Genomic DNA, 25,382 nt, shown 5'->3' with positions numbered 1-25,382 from the left:
CTGTTTTTACAAACTGCCCCTTTTTTAATAATCAGGAAATTACACCAACAGCATCTTGGCTATCCTAGACAATTTCTTTAAGTCTTCCACAGAGTCTTGGTTTGTGTTCCCAGCAGATGAGACTGGATGCTCACCAGTACATCTCTCAAGAAAATGTGCTCCAAAAAGGTAGAAGTGAAGAGAAACATAGAAAATAAAATGACATTACAACAAGAGGAACAGCTAAGCACAGAGAAGCTCAGGAAGAGTCACCAGCTTGCTACAGAGTGAGGCCGCACAGAAACCTCTGCTTACCCCTTGCTCGGATTCCAGCAGCTCTGTTTTGACTCTGACTGCCGGCATCCCATCAAGCATTAACATTCTGTTCTCAAAGGTGCTGATGTCCTAAGGCAAAAAAGGACAAGGTTAATCAAAAAAGTGATGAAAACATTCAGTTTAATTCACTGGTTTAGTTCTACAATATTGCAGACGTAAGTTTCTTTTAACAGAAATGAAGTTAATGAAGATGTAATATTTATTTCAAGGAGTAACTGCCAAGTGACTACTTCCGTTAAAATAGCAAATTATATTATACTTCCAGTTATCCCTAAAAGAGAACTAAATCTTTTTAAGCAACAAGAGAAAAAACATCCCCAATTACTATTTTTTAATTTGAAATTAATCATGCAGGTGCATGTATATAAATTCCTTGCTTTAGAACTGGAAAGGAAAGGAGTGTTGTGAAATAGCCTTGGGGTTTTGGCAGTATACTTGGGTATATTTGTTTTCAGTCAAAATATTTGTACTTCTGTATTACCTAGAGAAAGCATACACCTGAATTCAGAGAAGTTATAGTGAAGGCCTTTGCACATACAGACCATAAATTAACATACATCTACAACTCTTCAGACCTCATATCACTGTCCTGTGAAGTTATCAGCATTAGTCAGTGAAAATCTCCACACAAACACCTCTGACACAAGAGAAGTAAAAAAACATGTCAAAAACATGCATTGTCCTTGTAGTAATGGGAAGTATAGGGTAAAAGTTTCAATCTGAAGAGAGATTAGCAGAACTGTGCTTCTCTGAATCAATACCCCTGTGATGAACATCTCATCCCACTGTTGCTGGAGTAGTTTATGGAGACATGCAAAACTACCTCCTATGCCTTCAGTTCAAACACTACCTCAACCTGAGTCAATATTCTATTCCACCCAAGGCTCAAGGCTGGTCTTTGAAAGCTAACCCCTGCAGCTGCCATTTAGTTTGGACAACAGAGAGAGAATAAAAGACATTTTATCCCTTAAGCTAGAGTCTGAATGCACACACCTTGGTCAGTGGTACAGAAATCCAAAGACGCCACAGCTATTTTTCAAACAGCAAAACTACAGCACGTTCTGCATGTAAGTGACTCACTCACAGCACTTACTGATCTGTAGCCCTGTCTGGAAGGCAGCACTCAGGCCTGGAAACTCACCTCCACTCTGTTACCTTGTAGTCCTCAATAACCGCACTGTAATGGGAAAACACTTTCCCTGTGTTGCGTGGGCAGCAGATCTGTTCAGTGCTGCATGGTGCTGTTATTCATAAAGAATATGTTCACAGCCCTGTTTCTTGTCATGGTTGCTTCAGAGGAGTTTCGAGAAAAATGGTCTGTCCTAATGGAGCTTCCAAAACACTTTTTAAAAACTTAAATTACATGAAACATTTTCCTTTTTTTTTTTTTTTCAATTAATGCACCTCGTCCCATGATCTTCATTTTCACGGTTATAAGGATTGCAGCAACTGCTTATTTTTGTATACTCCTTTACTTTATTGCAATTTAAATAACATGCCGAGGCAGGCAAACTGATATGTTCATGCTCCGCAGAGCAAATGACCTGCTTAAAATCCCCGTCACCCTCACTTTGAACCCCATGTGTTACAGCACACAGAGCTACGGTTTGATACCACAGGACAGGCAGGAACTTCATGCCAAAGCAGATAAGCAAATGCAACAGCAAATGCAATCTCTTATTTTTTTTCCTTAAAAAGTTGATTTAGATAGTTCATAAAAAGCTCTAAATGCTTAAGTTATAAAATTTCAGATCAAATAAGTAATTTTCAGTGGAAAGCCTCCACATTCAAACAAGCGTGAAGACGAGTTAAGTTGTCGAAATGCCCTGGTCCATGCTATGCTACCACTATGTATCTCCTGTGATTTAAGACTGACACAACAGGAAGAAGAAAAATAAAAATGGGGAGAAAAAAGCAACAAGCTCTTCCTATGTCTTCTTTGTGACTTATTTTGTGCACCTTGGCTTTTATTCAGTGTTCGAGCCATGAGGGTGGGGAAAGAATAGGAAGGCTCCAATGCCACAAAACAGCTGGCTGAAATTGTTCCATGCTTTACATCCCTCTTCCCAGCAAGGGCGGTGCTCTGTTTATTTATCAGAAGTGGATCTCCTCGGGTGTCACTGAGCTCCAGCACTTTGGATGTGGTTTGGGGTGGAGCAAGAGCAGGAGCCAGCCTGGCATTCCTGGTTCCCCCAGTGCCTATTCTGCAAGCAGAGAGGTCCCTCTCCCTTGTTGATTTATAAACAGCACAGTTGAATTTTACAGCAAGATCAGGAATACACCATCATCAAGCATCCCTTAGGCTGTTTAGCTCCTAGACAAAGAAGGATGAGCTGATATTGCTTCGTGTCCCTGAGGAGGTCTTACCCGCCTGAACGAAGGGACCAAGCTGGCTTGTCCAGGAGGCGCAGGCAGAAGGAGGGCGGAAGACAAAGCACCATCGAGAAAAGGCAGGTTTAATGAACTGTTAGAATCTGATTAGAGGCTAATGTCCCTTTTAGTGCTTTGTACCAATTTACAGCTGATATACTTGAACCATTTTTCCCCACTGGCTGTGATAAACTCATTAGTTTTAAAAATGCAAGCTAACCAGAGCCTTTGAAGTTTAAAACTGATAAATCATGAAAACCTGACTAGTTCATGTACCATTTAACACATTTACATTTAACTAAATTTTCATAGCACTCTCTTCCCCTTTTGTTCTTTAAACCATATTTCTTAAAAGCAGCACTCCGTGTTCTGAGTGCTCGTCTGAAGAGTGAATGCAGTGAGTAGCTCTGGCTTTTGGGTTACTTATAATTCAGAGTAGCAATAATCATACAAGTAGATTGTTTCCAAACTATTCTGCATTGCTAACTGGAACACCATTGTGTGACACAGCCTGGGGAGCCACTGCCTGGTAATAGCTGAGTAGATAGATCCAGTCTGTGTGCTATACATATGGATGACATGTTTAGCCTAATATTTGCCCAGAGAGCTCATATTTCCAAACTGTGCCCTCCTGCCATATCCAGTGTTTGTGGTACAGTATGTCCAAAGCCATTCAGCAAATAGGATGTAGTAGCTGTGGTTTGCATATCTAAAGCATCCCTATGGGGCTGGAGGTGTGAACTGAGCTCACCCAGGAGCCTCTCCAGTCAGCTAGTCAGATGGAACATCCACACCTGAGTGAGGCCAGGCTGCTTCAGTGTCCCACGTTAACTGATGACACTCAGGAGACCCACCAGCAGAGACTGGCGATATAATGTTTCACCAATGTGTTTTTCAGGCCACAATCCTCTCCTGGCTCACTCAACTCTCTTCATCAACTGCAGCAGCTAACTGTCAGCTCCCAATATTGCCCAGGTGAAGGCAACCTGACAGCTCTTTCTTCTCTGCTCTCCTACCTCCCACCCCTACCCACCTAGTGGAATCCAGTCACCCACCTAGGTAAAACACATAGCTGATATATGTCCTAAACTGGGCATGTAATCAAGCCAAACACTGCATGACCTTACCAAAACATCTGTTCTCTTGGATCAATAAACTAGTTCACCCTAAAAGAGATCAACCTCTATTTCTTGGTGCCATCCATTAGAGTCCTTCACTAATCACTTCTGGGTATTTATTCCCTTGAAAGATTAATTAAAAACACAAATCATACCCAGGTCCGTATGGGCAACTGCCAAAATGAGCAGTTGTTACAGAAGACTGATAAGCTTTCAGGCTTACAAGCTCTTCTTTTGAGGAGTTATGGCAATCAGTCTAATAACAAGACTCTCCCTCCTCCTAAAAGGCCTACATTTCCAGTACAGCATCCCTGCAACTACAACTGGCATTTTCTTAATGGGATGTCTTTCTGTTGCAAGTTTTAATTAAGTTATCTTCAGCTACTTTAGAGGAAGATAAAACTAAACTTCATATTTAATCCTGGTACAAATCCACCCCAGCATCCTGTAGTACTTATTTAATTATAAATTATACCATCATGAAATTTAGCTCCAGTCATGAGAAGAGTTACGGCTTTGTAGCCAAGTTTTTAATTTGGCTAAGACAAATTTAACTTACAAACCAAATTAAACTTTTCAAACTTAAACAGGGAAGATTTAGGTTAGGTATAAGGAAGAAATTCTTTACTGTGAGAGTGACGAGGCACTGGAACAGGTTGTCCAAGGAAGATGTGAATGCTCCATCCCTGGCAGCATTCAAGGCCAGGCTTTGAGAAAGCTGGTCTAGCGGAAGGCGTCCTTGCCCATGGCAAGGAGGCTGGAACTAGAAGATCAGATGATCTTTAAGGTCCCTTCCAACCCAAACCATTCCATATGTTTGAGAATCATGCTGCAAACTTTTAATAACAGATAAGCTGGTGCCACAACCTCCTGGCCTGAGACACCATCAAAGACACCCCTAAACCACCTCAATAATTTCTTCTAAGCACAAGATGACAGAAACTGCACATTCCCATCCCACACTGCAGTTCTCTCTCCCGTTCTCTAAGATTTCACTGTCTAGCTGCTCAATACTAAAGCATCAGAAATGGAACTATGCTCTTCTAGACCTGGCTTACTGTGATGGGCACAACCCTAGAAAGAAAGCAGTGAGCTTAGGCTTCAGAGCATCCAGAACCCAGATCTCACATTTTCTGCATGGATCAGCAAACATTTACGTTCCTCTGTAAGACAGTCATCTCTTGTTTCTTCTCATGAACACAAGAGATACACAGAAGCAAGGTTGATGATGTTAGTTCCTGCTATCGCTAACGAAGGTAACGGGCTTACTTAGTCATGCTGAAGATCTGTACACTGGCAAGACAAAGCCACTGATGGTTCTGAACTTTTCCATGAGACATTGAAAGCATTCTGCTGAGCAGTCAATGCTTCATAACTCTGGTGGGCTGAACTTAGCTGGCTGCCTCATGCCCACCCAGCCGCTCTCACACTTCAGATAAAAAAAGTTCATGGGTTGAGATAAAGACAGGGAGATCACTTATGAGGCACCACCATAGGCAAAACAGACTTGATTTGGGGAAAATTAATTTAATATGCTGCCAATTCAAAAAGAGTTGGATGGTGAGGTACGAAAACAAAAACTATAACAACTTCTCCCCCTCACCTTCTTCCCAGGCCCCACTTCATTCCAACTCTCCTTTTACTTTTCTGTACAAACTTAACCTCTAACATGACACACTTTGAATTTTGAGAAATGAAGTATCAGCTGGGGGAAGGGCAGTCTCAAATTCAACACTCAAGCTACAGCAAAAAGCTTCAAGTTTAAGGGGAGTAGGTTTGAATAGCTAAGAGCTGAGAACAGCCCTTAAGCAGTCTTACTGTCTCAAAGCTATGACTTAGCAACTTTCCCTACCTCATACTCTACTTACTTTTATACAAGTTCTCCACACATTCAGTAATTTCTTAATTCACCATTGTATTCTCATTTTATGGTTCCAAAATTACTTCTGTGAAATATGGTTTTGATAGAAACACAAATTTTTAAGTTTTCCTTTTTCATACAGGTATCTAAAAAACACCATTGAACTAACCACAAAGTAGCCTGCATCACTTGTAGCAGTAAGATTACCTTGTTGATTTTTCTGAACACGAATACCAAAATTTGTGTTATTCTCATTACTCACTTACACTACTATACTGAAGTCATCCATCAGTCAAAGCAACAGCATAACATCTCAAGGAAAAAAAATCTGAAGTGATCTACTGAAAGCAAAGCTTTTGAAGATAAGACAGATCCTTTTAAGGATACAACTAGGTAAGATTTCCAAAGTCTGAAATTGCTTTTTCTCTTTGTTTCAAAAGACAACAGAAGGAAAGACTACCACCCATTCTTAAATAAACTATCTCCATTGGGAAAAGAAGCCAAGGAGAATGTCTTCTTTCCAAATTCCCACAGGAAAGAATCACTGTTTTCTACTGCATCAGCCTCCTGAAGACCTTTATATACCATACAATGAGATTTGTTAGTCACTTAAATGTAGTTATCTCTAGGGTGAAGCATAGCAGTTAACATTGCCTCAGTATGTATAAAAGCAGTTCATTCCAAAAGTGAAGGAAACAACTATCTAATAGAAAATAAAAGTAAATTTATGTGGCTAGAAGATAATCACTCAACTGGGAGTTCTGCCAGGGAATCGGGGTTAACAGCCCGTGTCTTGCCATAAGATCTTCATCATAGGTAATTATGTCTATAGCTGTGTGAAATGTTCATAATGTAAGCAGAGACTCTGGTAGTCCTGCATTTTACTCCAAACTTGAATTTCCAATCAAATTCACCAGAAAAGAAAATTATAGTTTTTACGATACTTTTATGATTTATTGATGCTTCAAGGAAAACCAAAACAATTTCTTGAAAAAAAAGTAGAGTGAAGCCTTAAACGTCATACTGTTTCCATATGAAACTGGGTGGGATTGATTTGAGTTCATTTCAATTCAAAATGTAATTTCTTCAGTGAGAAGAGAATGCAGAGTGTGCAGAAGCCTGGGTGAACAATATGGACATACGTGCTGCGGTTTATGTCTTATCTAAAAAACCCTGAAAGTTTAAAACACCACAGCAATGGAATTCTGGAAATATGTTAGGACAGCAGTTCAGAATGAGGGTGAAGAATAACTAACTAAAGCTAAGAAGATTATTTCTCACTGATCTACACGCCTCTCTTCGGTCTGCTTGTTAACCCTGAACAGAGCTCAGGGTGGACCCAAATGCAGTGCATGAAATTCCATACATCATCTCGTGCCATAGGAAGCAGTGGCAGGAGGGCAGTGTAGGTGTAGGTATATGTCTATCACGGACATGCATCTGCATGGCATCCAGTGATCACGGAGATCATAGCTCTAAGCTTTCCAGGAGGGCCTCTGAGTGTGGTCTCTTATTACAACCGTGCATGCCAGATAGAGCCCATAAACTCCATGCTGCCAGTGCCCAAAAGCATGGTGCAACAGTTGGCTTTCAACTCATAGTGTCCTGCTGAAATCCTCACCTGATGTAACAGATCATGTCCAGCTGAATCGTCCTGCTACCAGCGCAAATATGTACACGTGCAACACAAGCTTCTTGAATTCCTATTTCAGTGCCTAGATCCCTTAGAAAAAAACATTAATTTTGCAGACAGTAGGTTTCCGAAAGTTGTTAAGCAGCCAAATCCCTACAGCTGTAGCTATGTTTCTCCTTGCTATATATTTTTACAAATCTGTCTCCATGAAGGAAGTTCAAGTCCAGACAACATTCAGAGAAGAGAAACAAGATGTCATATTTTGCTTCTGAAGTTTTTTTAGTCTGTTTGCATTTAAATTGATTTTAGCAAATATAAATAGAACTGAAGAGACGTGGTCAGCTTCCAGGTAACAGAGAAGCATCAAGTGCACTGGCAACTAGAGGCAAATGTGCTATTTCTCAGACTCAGCAGGCAACCCTGTCAGCTTAAGACTGCTTAAAATCTCTTTACATCACCTCTGCTCTCTTGTCACTTGTAGTTGTCTCTACAAAGAATCACTCCTACAGTATGTAATTCAGACACAAGATGTTAAAAGTAACAGTAATTACACCAGAGCCATACATTTAACTTTTATCAGCATTAATGGCTTCATTGTTTTATTTCTAATACAACATTCACAGACTATTTGATAAGATTTTTGTGAATACCAATGGTTTGGTAAGTATTTGTGGGTTTTCGTTATCTTAGAAGTCCTACTTAACAAAAAAATAACCAAGCCCCCCCAAAAACAACAGAAAGAGAGAGGTACAAAAGAGCCATCGTTTAGGAGACGCATATACTTAAGAAAGAGTAAGTCTGGAAAAAGCATGCACTGCCTTTATCTTTACACTAGAAGTAATTAAACGAAGAACACATTTCATAGCACTTCATGATGCACAATAGGAAGATAAACTCAACTGTTTCCTTTGGGTTTTAAAGCACAGAAAAACAGTGACGACTGCTATCAAGTGGAAATTCATGACTCTCACTCACATCCCACCCCACTAACTGGCCTAGATTGCCACTTCTCCTTGAACACAGTTACAACTCAAGTGACTTTAAAATACTACTACTCAATTTCCAAAGTGTTTTTCTGCTTTCTTATCTCAACTGTTCTCGAGTTTGGAGAAGAGTTTGAAGAATATGAGGCTTAAAATTAAAAACAAACCTCACCCCCAAAAAAAACACAATGGGAAATACAGAAGAATTTTCATAGTCCTACAAACATTACATTGATCAAATTTACTTAAAACATATACTACTTAAAGGTTAATTTTACTATTATGCAGCTTGTTGCCTCGGTTATTAAATTTGAGATGAAATTTACATGAACAGCTGATGAGAACAGTTTCAGTTCAGGATTTCATTCAAGAGGTCCCATCTTCTGCTTTTACGAAAAACTAAAATCAAAGTTTAGATAATAAAAAAGTAAGTCTTAGGCCACAACATGTTTTAATTAACTTCTGGTGCTGGAAGCAGTATGCGACATCAGTAGAGCGCCAGAGGAATAATTCTGCCATCTGACAAAATTTTCCTGTATTTGTTGTCTAAATTGTGAGTATTTTATGTTTGCTGAGCAAATGAGCAATGAAAGGCATTGCCCAGGAGCCTATGAGCAAATATACAGTGATTAAAACTTTATCCTGAATTCTGTCCTGGTAGGAAAATGAGCTGCTGAAAGCATGGGGAGCTGGTTGGCATGCTTTCTCCCCACCTGCCAACATGCAGAAGTCCGCTTCCATTAAAACAGATACAACATGGGCCCTGTTTGCTGGAGAAATTAAGGGAACATTTAGCATGTAGCAGCAGCCACGGTTAAGTCCAAAATTATGATCCAAGATGTTGTGTGGCAGTCCAAATGACCAAACATAGCCACTCTGTGCCAAAAAGCCAAGATGTCATCTACAGTGTCTGCTCAGCTCCATCACTCCCTGCATCCTAAAGGGACCATCACCTCAAAGCGACAGCACCTTCAGGTCCGTGATCACAAAGCCCCAGAGGGATCAGTGAAACAACTCCATAGGAGGCTTAAGCCTGGACACCATCACTTTTTCCATAAATTACAACAGCCCTTTTCATCCTGGGTTCAAAGGAAAGCAAACATGCTACCAAGGACGCCATACGCCCCAGGGGGGCATGGCTGGCCAGCAGATCATGCCCAGCCCTTTAAGGGGAGGAGAAAACTGCTGCTCCTCCAGGTGTCATGTTCCCTCCCTTATGATAAAATACAGCGATACATTGTATCGCAGAGCCAAAAGCTGACTTCTGATGAATCGTAGACATTGCAAACTGTATCCTCTGAATAAGAGCAATATAAAATAAGGCTGCCGTTAAATATGCCTAGCTGTCTTCTGGCAGCTGGGCCACAGAAATGTCAAGCAGCTGACATTGCTCTTAGCCAGCAGAAGTGTTCCTCTCTTATCTGAGAGCTCCAACATAGAGGCAGAACTAAAAGGCAACCAGGAAAAGCCAGATTTCCCCCTCTGGGTTAAAAATATAACTGCTAAAATTTAGAAAATTCTGTTAAGCCTTATTTGACCTTAAAGGTCTGTTTCAACCTAAAGGATTCTATCATTCTGTGATTTATTTCAGATTTACTTTGTTCACAAGCAATTTTTAAAAGCTTTTCTGTTGGTTTCTTTTTTTGTTTGAGGGCGGGGATGTCATTAAAGGCAGAGCGGTATATGGCACCCGTAAGAACCCCTTGTACCCAGAAGTCGGTTGCTTATCTCCAGCTCAGGTTGTTGTACTGCCAGCTACACGACAGAGCAAATTCACTGCAGCCCTGAAAGGAGGAAGAAGAGGAGGAGAAGGAGGAGAAAATGATTGCATGCAGCTGCACCCTTCAACGCCAGATACCATAGGACACACCTGCAAGGAGCAAAGCCGTTTCTCACAGGACCTCAGAAACCGCCTGCCCTGGCTTACTTGTGAAGTCATACATATGACAGGCAATAAGCAACAAAACCAGAAATGTTCTTTCAGTGGACCTATGCCAGCTGCTAGGAAGAGCTGTGATGCAACCTTCGCCCCAGCAGCTCCCCCAGAGCAGCAGCATAGCTGGAGAGCTGGTGTTCGCAAAAGTGCACGTAAAGATCATCTGATTCATGCATGTGCCAAAATAACATGGGAATAATTAAAGCTGAATGATGGGATGAAAAAGGCAGACTCTTTGCCCAAAGCTACACATTACTTCATCACCTTTCCCCACACCCTTCGCACAGTGCCTCAGAGGAACGGCAATTGCTTTATGTGCTTCTCACCACAGAGCAAACAAATTGCTTATTCTGACATTTCAAAAGAAAGGGTGTATGCTCTGATGAAACTCCCACCATGCAAATATTTAACATCCTGTAGCAACCCCATCTCTGTCCTATTTAACATCACTTGGAGATTTCCCGCTCCCCACAGGCTTCAATGCAAACTCCTGGGATAATGTTAATATTAAGGCTCGCCAGTAGCACGCAGTACATTTAAAAAAATAGGGAAAACTGACTTTTGCTCATTTAGTGAATGAATTACTGTCCTGGGTTCAGCCACGACAATTACAAAGCACTTCACGAATGAGAATTTTTAAGTACCCACCACATGTGGAAAAAAATGTTTACAATAACATATTGCTCTCAAACTGCTCATATCAGCTTCTAGATAGAAGCTGATACTCATCTGCTCATATGAGATACCTTTTTACCCGATACAGGATGACCAAAATGCTTATGTACAAAACTGTCAAATTAGATCCCACAAGCAATAAATTATTGTGGAACCAGGGTCCACTTTAAAGGCAATTCTAATTAAGTGTGAAGATTTTCTAATTAACAAGTTTCAAATGTCACCAACACGCATTTCCCACAGATTCTCAGCAAAGTTGTGATTCCTCAAACACATTTACAAAACAAACTGAACTGCACACAAACAAAAATACTGCCAATAATTAAAATAACTGTGTAACTTCAAGATTTTAAGAGTATTTTAAGTAACTACGGGTATAGGCGTAAAAATGACAGAAAAAGATCATAAAAAGAGATACTGAGTAGCACATATAGCATACATTAACAGATACTTTGAACTTTCATTATAGCATCCTTAAAATTCAGAGATCAAATCTGCTATATACAGCAAATCATACAGGGCACAAATTTAAGGTTATGAACAAAATACATGAGTGCATGCTTAGGGGAAAGAAAAGTAATTAATTTATAACACATCATTTTACATCATGAAAAATCATGAAAACATCAAAAATTTGGGGAACAATGAGTGCAGTAGCCAATGGAGTTTTTTGTTAGGATACAAGGATAATTTAGGTGTGAAGGCATCTCAGGTCTCCAGTTCAACCTCCTGCACAAAGGAGGTGCAGCTCTGAAGTCAGACCAGGTTGCTCATGGTTATGCCCAGTCAGGTCTCAATCACCTCCTGCAATATGCTGCCTTTTTGTATTGGAATCCATGGGGTTTGCACTGGAAGCCATGACTTCTCTAGAAGCTGGTCTCCTGACAAGCCCCCTTGTCTGATGAGCTGGAAATTGGCTCAAAACCAATTGGACTTTCTTACAGATTGGTTTATCAAGAGCTACCAAGCATAAAAATAAAAATACAGCCTCTGGGGTGGCTATGGAAGCATCTATGCCCTGTATTTTTTTTGCAAACTTGGAAGATGTACCAGGGCAATACCATCACTCACACACAACTTTGCTACATCCTTTCCCTAAGCGCCCATTTGTTGTTGGCTGTTGTCAGAGGAAGCATACAAGGTAGGCAATCCTTTGCTCTGACAGAAAACAGTCATGTTTATATTCCTATGCCTTTTCTTTAAGTATAATTTATGCCAAAACCATGAAAATTGAACCACCTCTAACACATGAGATTCCAGTCTCAAGACTTGTACTCAAGCATGAATTGACGTTCTTTTGCCAAGTACCTGGTACAGATCACTGTCAAAAATGGATCTTAAGCTAGGTGGGCCACTGTCTATTCTTCTGCAGCATTTAACTTGCTGTGATAATAGTCCAGAGTTAAATGAGATGGTCAGCACATGGCACCCACAGCTTAGCATGGACTTCAAACGATATCTTCAGAGCCCTCTTTGTTTCCCTCAGCCATTACTCGATCACTGAAAATGCAGCAATATAGTCGGTCCCTGCTTACCACCACTGCTGGCTGATTTCATGAATGGCACAAATCACAGCCTAACAAATAGTGCCTGGCAAAGCACCAGAACATTGCAGGTTATTGTTATTCTCACTGAAAAATACAGAAGTATTACACCATGCTATACAATAAAACTATACATCCTACCCGCTGTTGAACTCCACCTTGCCTTAGAGGTGCCCTATGCAAAAGCACTTGACAGAATTGTGTGTGACTGCGAAATGTGCCCCTGCTGGGTCTTTAAATCCTCATTAGTGTTCTTTAAGTCACTGCACCTGATTATACATGACACAGCAGGAAGATCTAACAAAATATTATTATTTGTATTACTTTTTTATAACCTAGCATCACGCCCTCATTAAAAATGTATACTGACCTTACTCATGTCAAGGCTTCTGAGAAATAATGCACTGAGATAACTGGTTGTTTGGCATCATACATAGCCTTTATAGAGTGTGTCAGGCCTTGAGTCATATTAATATATTTAACATTTCTCATTAGGACCCAAGAAGAAATTGTGCCTGTATAAATCACATATTTATTCCCAACACATGGCTTGCTTACAGTGTGTGAAATGATGAAAACGATTTCCTGACCACACTAGCTATGTCTCACACAATAAAATGCTTTTATTAGATTTACTTTGCACCACAAGAACCGGATGGGTTAAGCTGCTCATATTTTTAAGCAACAATTTCTGCACAGGCATAGAGTGTTATATGTACTGCATCTTTCTGAAGAGATCTGGACCACTAACATCAATAATATGACAAACTGCCTCCATCATTATTCTGGGTGCTGAAATTCAATACACATTACTAAAAAATTCTAACCACTAAAATCACAGCCACAGTGGTTTCAAGAGCAGTGGTTATCAGACACTGAATAATGCTGGACGCAAATCTAGGGAATAATTCCCTCAATCAATGGGGCTGATCCACAAGAACGCTTTTCACATTGAAAGCTCATGCCAAGTCACCAGTTCAACATGTAAAGTAAAAAAGAATTCTAAGAATTCTTTCAGGAAAATACACCTTTTCTTCACTCATCACAGGACTTCAGCTTACAGAATCTATGCCAGGTACCCAGCTCAGGTTTTGTGATGAAAAACACCAAGCCTATGTCATTGTTGGTGCTGTCTATCCCCTGGCTCAGCACAATCGACACTGAGCCTCCATCCAACTTCTGTGCTTCTGTGTATGCCTTACGTATGTGGAAGTACACTTTATATAGTCTGAAGACATTAATAAATCCTTCATTTCAAGAATTACAGAAAAAATTCTATCACCTGTTTGGTACTGGGAATAATAAATTTTCCACTCTTGCATGAAAATCATGGAAGTCTATCATAATTTATGCTTATGCTTAAAACAGCCTCTGAAACATTCTGGTGGGATTTTGGGGCTTGTTTTTGTTGTTGGGCTTTCTGTTGGTTTGGTTTTATTGTTGGCTGGGGGGGGGGTTGGTTGGTTTGGTTGTTGGGGGTTTAAGTAATTACAACTCTCTGTGAGTGGCCATTTGCCCAAAAATCAGCAGAGCTCTGAATTTATTTTCAACCCAAAAGAATACTTAAGACGATTAAAGGATTATGTTTATTCTTCTATGACACAAAATTAAGTATTAACCTGAATACACTAAAACTGGGAAGAGAAAAAAAGAAAACCATACTGCGGATCAACTAGGAGGAACTACTGACTATTTCAAGAGATCACTGTTAACACTGTTCTGATTATATCTAATTATCAAGCCCTGCAGAGCCCTTCTCAGGGAAAAGAAGCCTTTTGAAATAGGTTACCAAATAATCCTTCACATTTTTACCATTATCACCTGCCATATACCCGCTCTAAGGTCAGGTGTAAAGATTTATGCTTGGCTTGGATAACTTCTGTTGACATTTGCAAGGCAGATACTAGTTAAGTACTTTACATGCTCAGGTTCAAAGCAGTCCAAGCTGATGCAGGATGGAAACGCCCAGCTTCACTCCTTATTAGCAAGGCACACAGGTTCGTCAGTTTAAGTGTAATAAGCATTCTTGAGCTGCTATCTCAGAAAGAAGTGAAGGAAGCAGGCATTTCCATGCTACTATAGCACAACAAGCAGTAGATGCTTACTCTTTTTCCCCTTTAAAAATTAAATTTTTGCAACTTGAGTTCAAGATTTTTAACTAAACAAACAACAATTTAATAAAACAACTACAGCCATGCTAGCCAGCACTTAGGTTGCTTTGCAAATGCAAAGTTATCTCAGCCACCCACGGAAAAATACTTTCTTTCCTGACTTTCTAGATAGGCATGTAGGCAATACCCAGAGGTCACTTATGGTTTGATTAGAAAAGAGAGACTTCTCCCTGAGATGAATGTACACGCATCCCAAAGTAGGGTAAGCTGTGGAGAAGCAGGGTGGGAGGAAGGTGTCCTCACCAAGGGGGCTTCTTCAGACACCATGATTCTTCAGGGTCCTCTTCTGTGTTCTCAGAGCCTGGTGCTACGTAGCTACGTAATGCGTTGGAAAGTCTGGAGGTTGAAGTGAACTTTTCCCCCTCACTTGCCTTGCTCGTATCTTATTTAGGGTTTTAGCACTGATTGGGGAACAGTTACAGACGCTTTAAATCACATTTGCCTGGTGTGATCTTTTATTTATTTACTCTAAAGATCCCCACGTGAGAGAGTTCAGAGCCACCGCAGTGGAAGAATTTCAGTGGTTTAGAACGCTTTGTGATGAAAACAACTCTGTTTGTCCTTATAAAACATTCCTCGGTCTCTGATCCCACCAGACTGCAATGTGAACAGACCCCAGCAAATATAAGCAAAGAAGTTATCACTTTGATGCCCTCCCTTGCATACTGCAGTAACTGTAACTGATACAGACTTAGGACTAAACAACAGAAAAAAAGATTTACTAGAAACCTAGCCAGAAAAAGAAATTGGTAAAAAGAAAAATCTAACTTTGCACATCAACTGATAAATAAGAATCACTATCCAGTATCCAGAGTAAATTTGGCAGAACTGATCCCAGCCTGCATCCTGGATTTGAGAGTGGAGCGCAGCTTATTTAGTAGACTGACTAGGTATTGTCCATAACTACTGAAATAACTGCAAATATTTCAGTTATTTAGCAGAAACTAACTCTTGCTCATGGAATGATGCATTCATGAAATTATCCCTTTTTTTCCCAACAACCTGGTTTCATATTAGGCAAATAAATGCCTATGTTCATCATGTATGACAACCTACTTGCCCAGACTCTTCTAAAAGAAGTAGCAATTGACATCAGGTTAATACAAAAGAATTCTTAAACTGCATATAGCTCAGAAACCAGAAGCTAAGGACATCAGTCAGTCTTCTGCTATGAGAAACCTGCTATGCCAAACAGTAAATCACTTCCTTCAGGCAAAAGTGATTAAGTAGCCATGATCATAACAAACTGTTGCTACAGACTGAACAGTAATGGCACATTTATATTCAGAGTAAGGCAATAGTCAAACTCTTACTGGAAGCCAAATACATGGTTGAGAAGCACACAAAAGGAGTTGGATGTTGTTATTACCATCTACTTTTAGCTATCCTACTTTTCCAGTGTTCCTTTGTCCATTTTCCATGCTGCAAAAATATCTTAAGCTAAGACAGAAAAAACCACCCACACCAACCAAAGTGGGTGAACTGGTTTGAGTGAATTAAAGCCTGAAACCTGTTAATGTTAATATTAAAACTTCTTTCCAACATACACCCACTCCAAAATTATGAAGGTTCTAAAACTTCTGAAATTATTATCATTACCATTATAAAAATAAATAGCAGGTGAGCTTGGTTCATAAATGCTCTCCATATATTTAAATACACAGCAGTTAGGATAATTACCCAGCCTCTTATGAGCCTCTTTTATCTAGCCATGAATTATCATCAGATAGTAATTTTTACTGTGCAAAAGCTGTATTTTCACAGAGAGGTACACATTGCTTGCCATTCCTGAAGAGCTTTAAAAGTCCTGAATAAGACAGTATGCAGTTAAAGGGATCCAGATTATTCAGGAGAAAGGTTTGGCTCCTTGTACATGAATAGCCAGGGTATTATGAATTCTCTGGCTCTCCTTCTGCATATAAAAAAAGATTATCCTTGCTTTCTGCAGAGATTATTAAGGCAATTCACTTGTTTTACATTCTGTGATAAAATAAACTCCACTGTCATGCCGCCTGGAGCTCCTGTATCTCATCCATTATGTAAATCTCCAAAGAGTAGTTCAGCAAACAGCATCTCAGTTCTACTGCACTTAAGACGACCTACACATCTAAGTTAATTTTCATCTTCCTAAGACCAACAGAAACTCCTTATTTCTTAGTTTGCAAGACAGATTCTCACTCTCATCTCTCTTTATAACCAAAGACATACAGTTTGAAATGAAACTCAAACTTAACTCCAAATGTTTGGGTTTTCGGGTTGCACCATCTCCTCTTAAAACAGGAGAAAGTAATGTTTTGAATTTCATTATTTCTTGGACATCTTTTTTGTTGGGTTTGTTTTTTGGTTTTGGTAATACAAATACTAAAACACTTCTATATTACTTAGAAATTAAGATGGAAACCCAGTACATGTTTACCTATAATGTTTGATAGCGAAGGCTTTTGTTTTCACTTGAGCTATGCCCATGTGTCCATCACAGCCGACTACAGCAATCACAGCTCTAGCAGAATGTTATCAAACTGAACTGAAACGACAACAAAAAAACTTATGTAAACAGTGAAGTTCAAAAGAAGGTGACAGCAATAAAGCAGAAAACTTGCCCTTTCCTCATCACTGAACCTCTGCACAAGAAAGACTTAATGAATCACCAGGAGCACACATGAAGTGCCATGTGGGAAGCGTAAGAGCAGGTCAAGATTTAGATTAATATCTGAAGCTTATTTTCTCTTTTAGATACATGTCCTTGGGTATATGAAATATATCCATTGGAATCATTATTCAGGTCTGTTAGCAGTGGATATCAGTATTAATATAACTGCCTTCTTGTTACATGCTAGCTACTGAATTCTAACACGTTCTTCTACGCCCTCATAAGAAAAGTGACAAATTGCCATTGTTTGACATTATTCTCTCCACTGCATGTCAAAAGTAATAAAATCCAATGCATTTATTTCTAGCACTAAATGTTTATTGTCAGGTATGTGGGAAAAGGAAAACAAGAAAGCATATGCAGTATTTCAGTTTCTGCTTCAATGTATCTTAATCAGCATCACTGTGCAGACCAAGAAGCACGGGGTTTTTCCCTTCTCATTGAGAAGCAAAGATTAACTCCAGAATGCAGTTAGCTGTGCTGCTTCATGATACTGAGAATTAATACCTCCTAAAAGAGAAATACCCCTTTTTCCCCATGCAAAGACTTACATCCTGATAACTAATAACCAGAAACAGGTCATTATGAAAGAGCAGAAGTAGTAAGTCCTATAAATTTCTGGTTTAAATTTGTTGGTTTGTGGGTTTTTTTGACGGATCATGGCCAATGAACTGAACAGTGTTCAGCTTCTTGGAAACCAAAAACCTGAGAGCATGAATTTAAACATTTTTCTCCCCATTAGGCACTTTGGAAACTTGTGTCATACTTCTGAAAATACACACATCAAAATGGTCTTGTCAAACAGCTCTGAAATTCAATGTCTTGTGCTTCCCTCTCTGGAGTAGTATAAATTTAGTCATTATTAGAATTAGTATAATTGTTCTCTAAGTGCTGTAGAAATAAAAGGTGAAATGAGCTGGGTGACTGCTCTTTCATTCCCATGAGAACGTGCTGCAGTAGGGAGCTCAGGCTGCAGGAGCACAGATGCTCAGGGATGCTTTCAAAACCCAGGGGCTGGAGAATGAGTCCAGTCAATCGGAGCCACATCTGCACCAGCATAACTTACAGGCAGAGGAGATTTCTGTTCTTCCAGGGAGGACATAGAAATCCCATGGGAAGAACTGCCCCTGGAGATGCTCATTGTTGTCTACCCATTACTGGAAGAGAGAAGCATCCAGCAAAATGACTAAGTTGAAAGGAATGGATCCAGGCCTTTGACATCTAGCTCCCTGTGGACAACGTACTGTCACTTACAACTCATCCTCACCAAGGATATCACACGAAAGAAGAACTGAAGATACTGTTCTGAAACAGAAACTGGTTTGGAAACCACTAAACAAGGAGGGACACCATGCAATCTCAACTGGGAGGGCCCTGAGAATTCACCCAGAAGAACTGCAAGTCTGCACCTCCCTCAGCAAGCAGCATGGTTTCAACTTCAGTTTAGCTGAAGATACCTACAGCCCTTGAGAAACCGGAGCACATTACATAAGCTTTTTGGCACAACCCCTGGTTTGGTTTCTTCCAAAAGCTGCCTAGCACACACAGCCCAAGGCCATGCTATGAGGTGAACCAAAGCACATCGGGCCGGGACAATCATGGAAACATTTCCTGATCTAAGCTAAACCACTAATACACTCAGCTCACTTCCCAGCTCTTGTCTGGACTGCTCCAGCCAGCTTCCTCCAACACCAAAACCAGCCTGTGGTGTGGGGGACTGATCCTTCTGGGCTTTTCTAGTATCACAGTATCACAGTATGTTAGAGATTGGAAGGGACCTCAAAAGATCATCTAGTCCAATCCCCCTGCCAGAGCAGGAACACCTAGATAAGGTTACACAGGAATGTGTCCAGGCGGGTTTTGAATGTCTCCAGAGAAGGAGACTCCACAACCTCCCTGGGCAGCCTGTTCCAGTGTTCTGTCACCCTCACTGAGAAGAAGTTTCTTCTCAAGTTTAAGTGGAACCTCTTGTGTTCCAGTTTATACCCATTACCCCTTGTCTTATCATTGTTAGCCATTGAGAAGAGCCTGGCTCCATCCTCATGATACTCCCCCTTTATATATTTATATACACTAATAAGGTCCCCCCGCAGTCTCCTCAGTAACAGTGTGGAAAACCACAACCAGTCTGACTGGTTCTACAGAGCCTTCCAAGCCTTTCCTCTCAGACCCTTGGGCAATGCCTCACACCAGAGCCCAGAGCATACAATGGATACCTTCAAGTCATGGAAACAAGACACATCCAGGGACACAGTTTGCTCCCTGCACTGAATACACTTGGCAAGGCAGATATGGCACGTCCTACATTTAGGTTTGGTAGTCCTGAGGTACTGAACACAGCCACAGCCAGCACTGAGGAAATGTCCACATCAAATGATCACCTGGATCCTGCTCAGGCTGCTACCATAACTTTATTTCATATAGTCTACAAAGTGTATCTGGAGACTCCAAGAGGTAGCAGTATCCGTTTCTGTTCCTCCCAAGAAGCAAGAACTCTGCTCACAATGCAACACCTCTCCCTCCCAGTACAGGAACACCAACATACCATCATTTCAAATAGCAGACATGGGAACCAAGGATTATTAGAAAGCGATTTGTCATTTTATGCTCACAGGCTAATTTTTTGCTGTATCTGTTCTCTGCCCTGGCTAAACTATTCAAAGCAAAGTTTTGGGGTTTTTCACTCCCAAAATGAATTAAAAAGCAGACAAAAAAATCTCCTCAAACCCCCCAGTATCCCCAAACTTTAAAAAGCAAACCAATAATTACAGGAAGATGCTCAGCACAGGAAGAGTTTAAGCTCTGTATGACATAAATTGATAAAAAGTTAAGTAATTACACACCAAGCTTTACAATCAACAGCAGCAAGTAATATAAATGATAGATGCCGACACATTTACTAACTAAAATTTTAAGGGGATATCTATTAACTTTTGGTAGTTTAACAAGCACTGTACTGCACTGAGTTATGTCAACAGGTACTGAAGCAGGTCCTTAAACACAGCTTTCACCTACATCCACAGTTTACTAACTACAGGCTCATCATCACCACCTATCTCTTCATGGAGGAGTGATCTAGTCAACACCAGCAAGATCTACCTTTGCTTTACTATGACATTCAGTAATTTTAATGATGTGAACGGTGAAAAGAACTCTGGCATTTTAAATGTTCCACGTTTTTACCACATTTTGTCAATTCCAGACCAACTACTCTCCTGTGAGCTGCACTACAATGCGGGCCACTTTACTCCCATACACACCACCTCACACAAAGGTTACTGCCATCCTTTTCAATGCAAATCTCCATTCTTCCCATTTCAAAAAATTGCTTAATAAACAGGATTTCAATTCAAGAACTACTGCAAAAATCAATGCACCTGAAACAGTCCACAGCAGCTCCAAGCAGAGCAGAAAACTGTGCAGTGACCAAGATGCAAACCCTGCACACCGCTGCAGAGCCAGACATCTCTTCTGATTCTGAGCAAAACCTCTTGGGCTGCTCTGCACTGACTACTTGAAAATACAACCTTATTTATTATATAGAAAAAATATATGTATATATTGATTTTAAAGCAAAGCTTAAGGCTTTTGCAGTAGACTTGGCTCTGACAGGGAAAGTCTAACCCATCCTACTTCCATTGCATTTCTGAAGTGTGAGGGTACAGAAAGACCACAGCTATCTTCAATCACTAAATTAGCTCTTCTAAAATATATTGTATTTTTGATGTATGAAACTTTAAAACAATGGTTACGATCTTCCATAGATGTCTGTCCCCCGACACATACTGGCAGGAATGAAATACAAAGCCAAACCCCTCAAAATCATAATCCAACTTGATTTAAACAAGGTCAGCTCACAAGCCAAGCACTAAATATGATTTGGCCATAACTGATGAACTGATTGTGTGTGTGCATGTGTATGTGGGTGTGCTCTGGATACTCGCCCCAAGCCAGCTGCTGAAGAGCACTGTGTAAACACACCAAAACAGTTGGGAAATGAATGGAATGGAGCCAAGACCCAGGACCCATAAACAAGAAACCCTTTAGGCTATGAAAGCAACTGCCCAGCAGAAATGAAGAAAGAATCTGGGTAAAACACATTTCCTACCACTGTTCGTAAGGAAAGCCTAATAGGAATGCCAAGGTCTTCCCAGAAACCGTTCATTAACTTTAGAAAGGCAAAGGGAAGAGGAACGAGCTCACATGCAATGCAGACACATCAAGCTGAACGGGCTTATTGCAGGCATCTTAAAAGCCTTTTTCTCCGTCTAAAAGACAAGCACTGGAAACAACCCCCAGCAATTTTTCATGGGGATCAGTTTCAAGACCATCTCACCCCAATCAAGCAGGGCTGAGCCAGCACTGAGCAGACCTGGGGGTTACACCTCCTACAACACATGGCCCCTCAGTCCCACCAGCACCAGACCGGAAAGGATGGGAGCAGGAGACAGCACAGTATGTTGCAGTCAATGTAAGGAACATGAAAAGAAACAAAATCCGTTGCTCCTCCCTTTCCTGAATATATCAGGTTTGGGGGAAAGTTTTTCTCCCACTCTACAGTTTCAGCGTAAGTTTCACATTTTTCAGTGACAGTAAGTAAAAGCAGATCTCTCTTATGAAAATGACTGGGCTCCAGACAACAAAGTGCCTGCTATCTATTTACACTGTGAAACAGTCATTAAATACCAATTACCAATCAACTGTTAAGAGACCCATCTTGATAAATGCTACACGAACCAAAAGAACTTCACAGTCTCCCTGCCTTGCTGAATGGGGCCATCGGTCATTTTTCAGTGGTCGTTTGTTACATTGTTTTATCCAAGATATTTATAATCATAATGAATTGAGACAAAACATCTTTGCCTGGGAGTAATCTAAACTGAAAAGCATATGACAAAAAGGACAGATTGATAGCCAGGGCAAAATAACTCCCCTGAGATTAATATATTTTATCCTGTTGATGTTTCTAGTCATAATTATACTCCAAGAATACACTGAATTATGTTAGACATGAATGAGCTCTTAAGAGCAGTCATTTTCCTTCTAGAAAAACCGCATTTGTTTGCAATAGATACAGAGGGGACAGCTGACAAAACTTAAAACATAGCACCACACTGTTACTAATACGCTGATTATGCAAATAAAAACATAAAACTTCCTTGAAACACCCTCATATACACTAAAAAAAATATAAAAAACCCCAAAAACCATTTTTAACATGACCAGACTTTCAAATCACTAAAAAGGAGTAAAGATTTAAAGTCCAATGAGTCCAAACTCCATTCAAAACCAGTGCAGCTCCAAAGTCAGATGACGACTATGGGCTTGTCCAGCTTGCAGGAAAAACATGGGGTTGTTCCTCCCCACGTGCAGGACTTTTCCCTTTGCTGAATTTGATGAGGGAGTCAGAGGAGGTGAGACAAGGGCACATCAGAGGTCAGGAGACTGCAGAGATTGGGTGAGCTCCGGAGAGTTCAGGAAACACCCCCTTGTATTGAGTCCTGCCCTCTAAGCAGCTGAGCCAAAGACTGCTCTTGTGTTCAGTTTTGGGTGGTTTTGTTACGTTTTGGGTGGTTTTTGTTGGTGGTTGGTTTTGTTTGGTTTCGAGTTTGAAGCAGATGACACACAGGTTACATTTATGAGACAGCAGTATTTCTCGGGGCTTATAGCATAGACTGCTTTAGAAAAAAAGCAACCACCTCCTAATACCACTGAATTCAATTCACTCTGTGTTGTTTATCATTTTTTGAGCATTAAATAACTTAGCTCATCATTAAGCCTGATCAACTGAACTGCCCTAGTAGTATTTCTGAAAGCTGTTTGTGAAACCACAGTGTGAGTGGAAGATGGCACCCCAGACCCCTTGTTAAGTACAACCCAGACCCGCCTTCCCAATCTGAGCAACCTCTTCTTCCCCTTAATTTTGCTTTCTGACCTCCTTTCAGTCCTGTCCACTTATTTTTCATTTAAAGTCTTGATCTTTATTTTGCCCAGGACTTTCTGAGCTATACTTTCACCGTGTCAGTTACCTATTTCTTAGCAGCTGGTCTCTCATCTCCATAAATTCACATTCAATCACTGTAGACTGAAAACCATAAACTTTAAATGTCAGATTCAATAGAGAATTGAACCTCTGGATTCAGTCACTATTATTATGGAAAACACAAAAGCACTGTATGCTGCATACATTCAATATACGTGTATGCCATCAGGTTTATTTTGCATATTTCTCATCTTTCTGAGAAAGATTCAGCTGACCTCATTTTATGAGACAAAAATTTATGTTCATGTTTCCTTCCTTAGTTGCATTTCTGCTTAGATATAAGTTATTTATATAAAACCACATTCACATATATTATGACATGGCCTAAGGAGACCAACAAAAACCTAAAATACAACAATATAACACACAGATGATGCAACCCAAGTTCTTTGTACCTCTGATGATACACTAACATATTCCTGTTAGCAAAGGAAAACTTTCAAAACTTGGTTAGCAAAGCAGCAACAAAGTGAAAGGCTGAGGCAAGGTGCTGGGTGAAATCCAACCTCTTTCCCATTGAAGCCAGAACCTTATCAACTTATCTTAACAGTGACCACAGAGAAGTCCTCTCCAACTCTATTGCTTAAGTTTTCTGGAATCAGTCTTCCCAGAAAAGGAATTTTTAGCCTCGAACTTTGAATTCCTCCACATAGCCACATTTTTTTCTCATTCAGCAATATGATTTAATCATGGTACTTTCCTAATATAAAAGATTAACAGCTGGATTCAGAGCCCTACTTCTGCAAAAACTGACAAACAGAAAGCATGCAAAGAAATAACTGCATCCCCTTCCTTATCTGTACATATTTTGTGCAGCTTCCCCACAACTGCTGCGGGATGTTATCAGAAGGGCATGAGAGAGTGCAACTACGGTTTGACAAGAAAGAGGTCACCCTGTTCTCCTGTTCTTCCTCCCTTCTGCCACCAGTCTGTGTTGAACCAAAAAGGCAAAAGCAAAGAGAGGTACAGAGATACATAGCTAGCACTGCTGCATCCTTCATGCAACTACAGCCTTTTCCAAGAAACCTGAGAAAAAGCCAGGTGAGTCCAAGAGTTGGCTGATCTCGAAGCCCTCCCTCCTTTGTGCAGACTCTGGTTATGACAGTCCCTCTCAAGGATCTGACAAATCCTTAACTACCCTGCTGTCACTTCCCAAGCCAAATACCTTAGACAGTCCTCTAGCCTGGTCCAGTTTATCCTCAATTCAAAGCAAAACATTACCACATTATGGTACTACTGCTCTGTGCTGTCTTCTGGATAGTATGGAAAGTCCACTGTACCATAATAATATCCAAAGGTAGCTTACAGATAATTAGTTTGGTCTTTGCACCCTCTCACTTTCTGCCAGTAAAGAGCCTCCCCGAGTTTGTACATACAGGATCTTACCACTGCAGGTCTAGAAGATGCAATCAAGGTTTGGATGGTATCAGTTTTTCACTCTGCTATTCATAGCCAGGAGGCCTGAGCAGGGAAGTGTTTGCTCTGCCACGATGCAAGCCCACCCCGAGCTATCAGACATCTCTATGGTCAGCAGTCATCGACAGGTCAGCAATCAAACCAAAGAGAAATTCCTTAAGACTTTGTGTGCTGGCTTTAGCAGGCAACAACTCTGTCTCACATCTGGGCATACAGAGTCACTGATCCCACAGAGAAATCGTGTACAGTACTGCAAACCTACTAATACCACTCACTGTCTCTATTAGGGTTAAACATGGATTCTGGATCTCAGGATTCTGATACCTGTGATATATAAAGCAAATGTTCTATAGATAATGCTATCTAAAGACTGTTTCACTGGCTTATTGTGGGAAACTGGATTCAAGGATACAGATGATTCCCCAAGTCTTATGCTGCTTGGGAATCCGGAGGTAGCTAAGATCAGCATGTCCACTACCTGTTGTGAACACTAAAAAGGAGTACCCAAGAAGGAATCAAACTCGCCTGTATCCAAGTCAGCCACTGATAAACTGCAAAACTTCTGAGTCACTAAAAGATTGATAAAACCAAATTATCACTGAGATAAAGAAGAATCTTTGTCCTCCTGAACAACTTTGCTCAAGTTAATAAAACTATAGGACTTACA

The 25,382-nt window shown here is 40.4% G+C and overlaps 1 protein-coding gene across 1 annotated transcript in view; it reads right to left on the bottom strand.

Moving 5' to 3' along the window:
* KLF12 (KLF transcription factor 12) overlaps positions 1-25,382 on the bottom strand; it is a gene marked incomplete at both ends in the record, with an annotated part of 247,794 nt that overhangs the window by 144,694 nt on the left and 77,718 nt on the right. Inside the window, 1 exon segment of the mRNA XM_080612449.1 lies at positions 295-384. Coding sequence (XP_080468575.1) covers positions 295-384 — 90 coding nt within the window.

The sequence above is a fragment of the Psittacula echo genome, assembly GCF_963264785.1.
Source record: "Psittacula echo genome assembly, chromosome: 3".
Classification (NCBI taxonomy): Eukaryota; Metazoa; Chordata; class Aves; order Psittaciformes; family Psittacidae; genus Psittacula; species Psittacula echo.
Note: the sequence above shows the minus strand (reverse complement) of the source record. Positions and strands in the feature narration are given on the sequence as shown.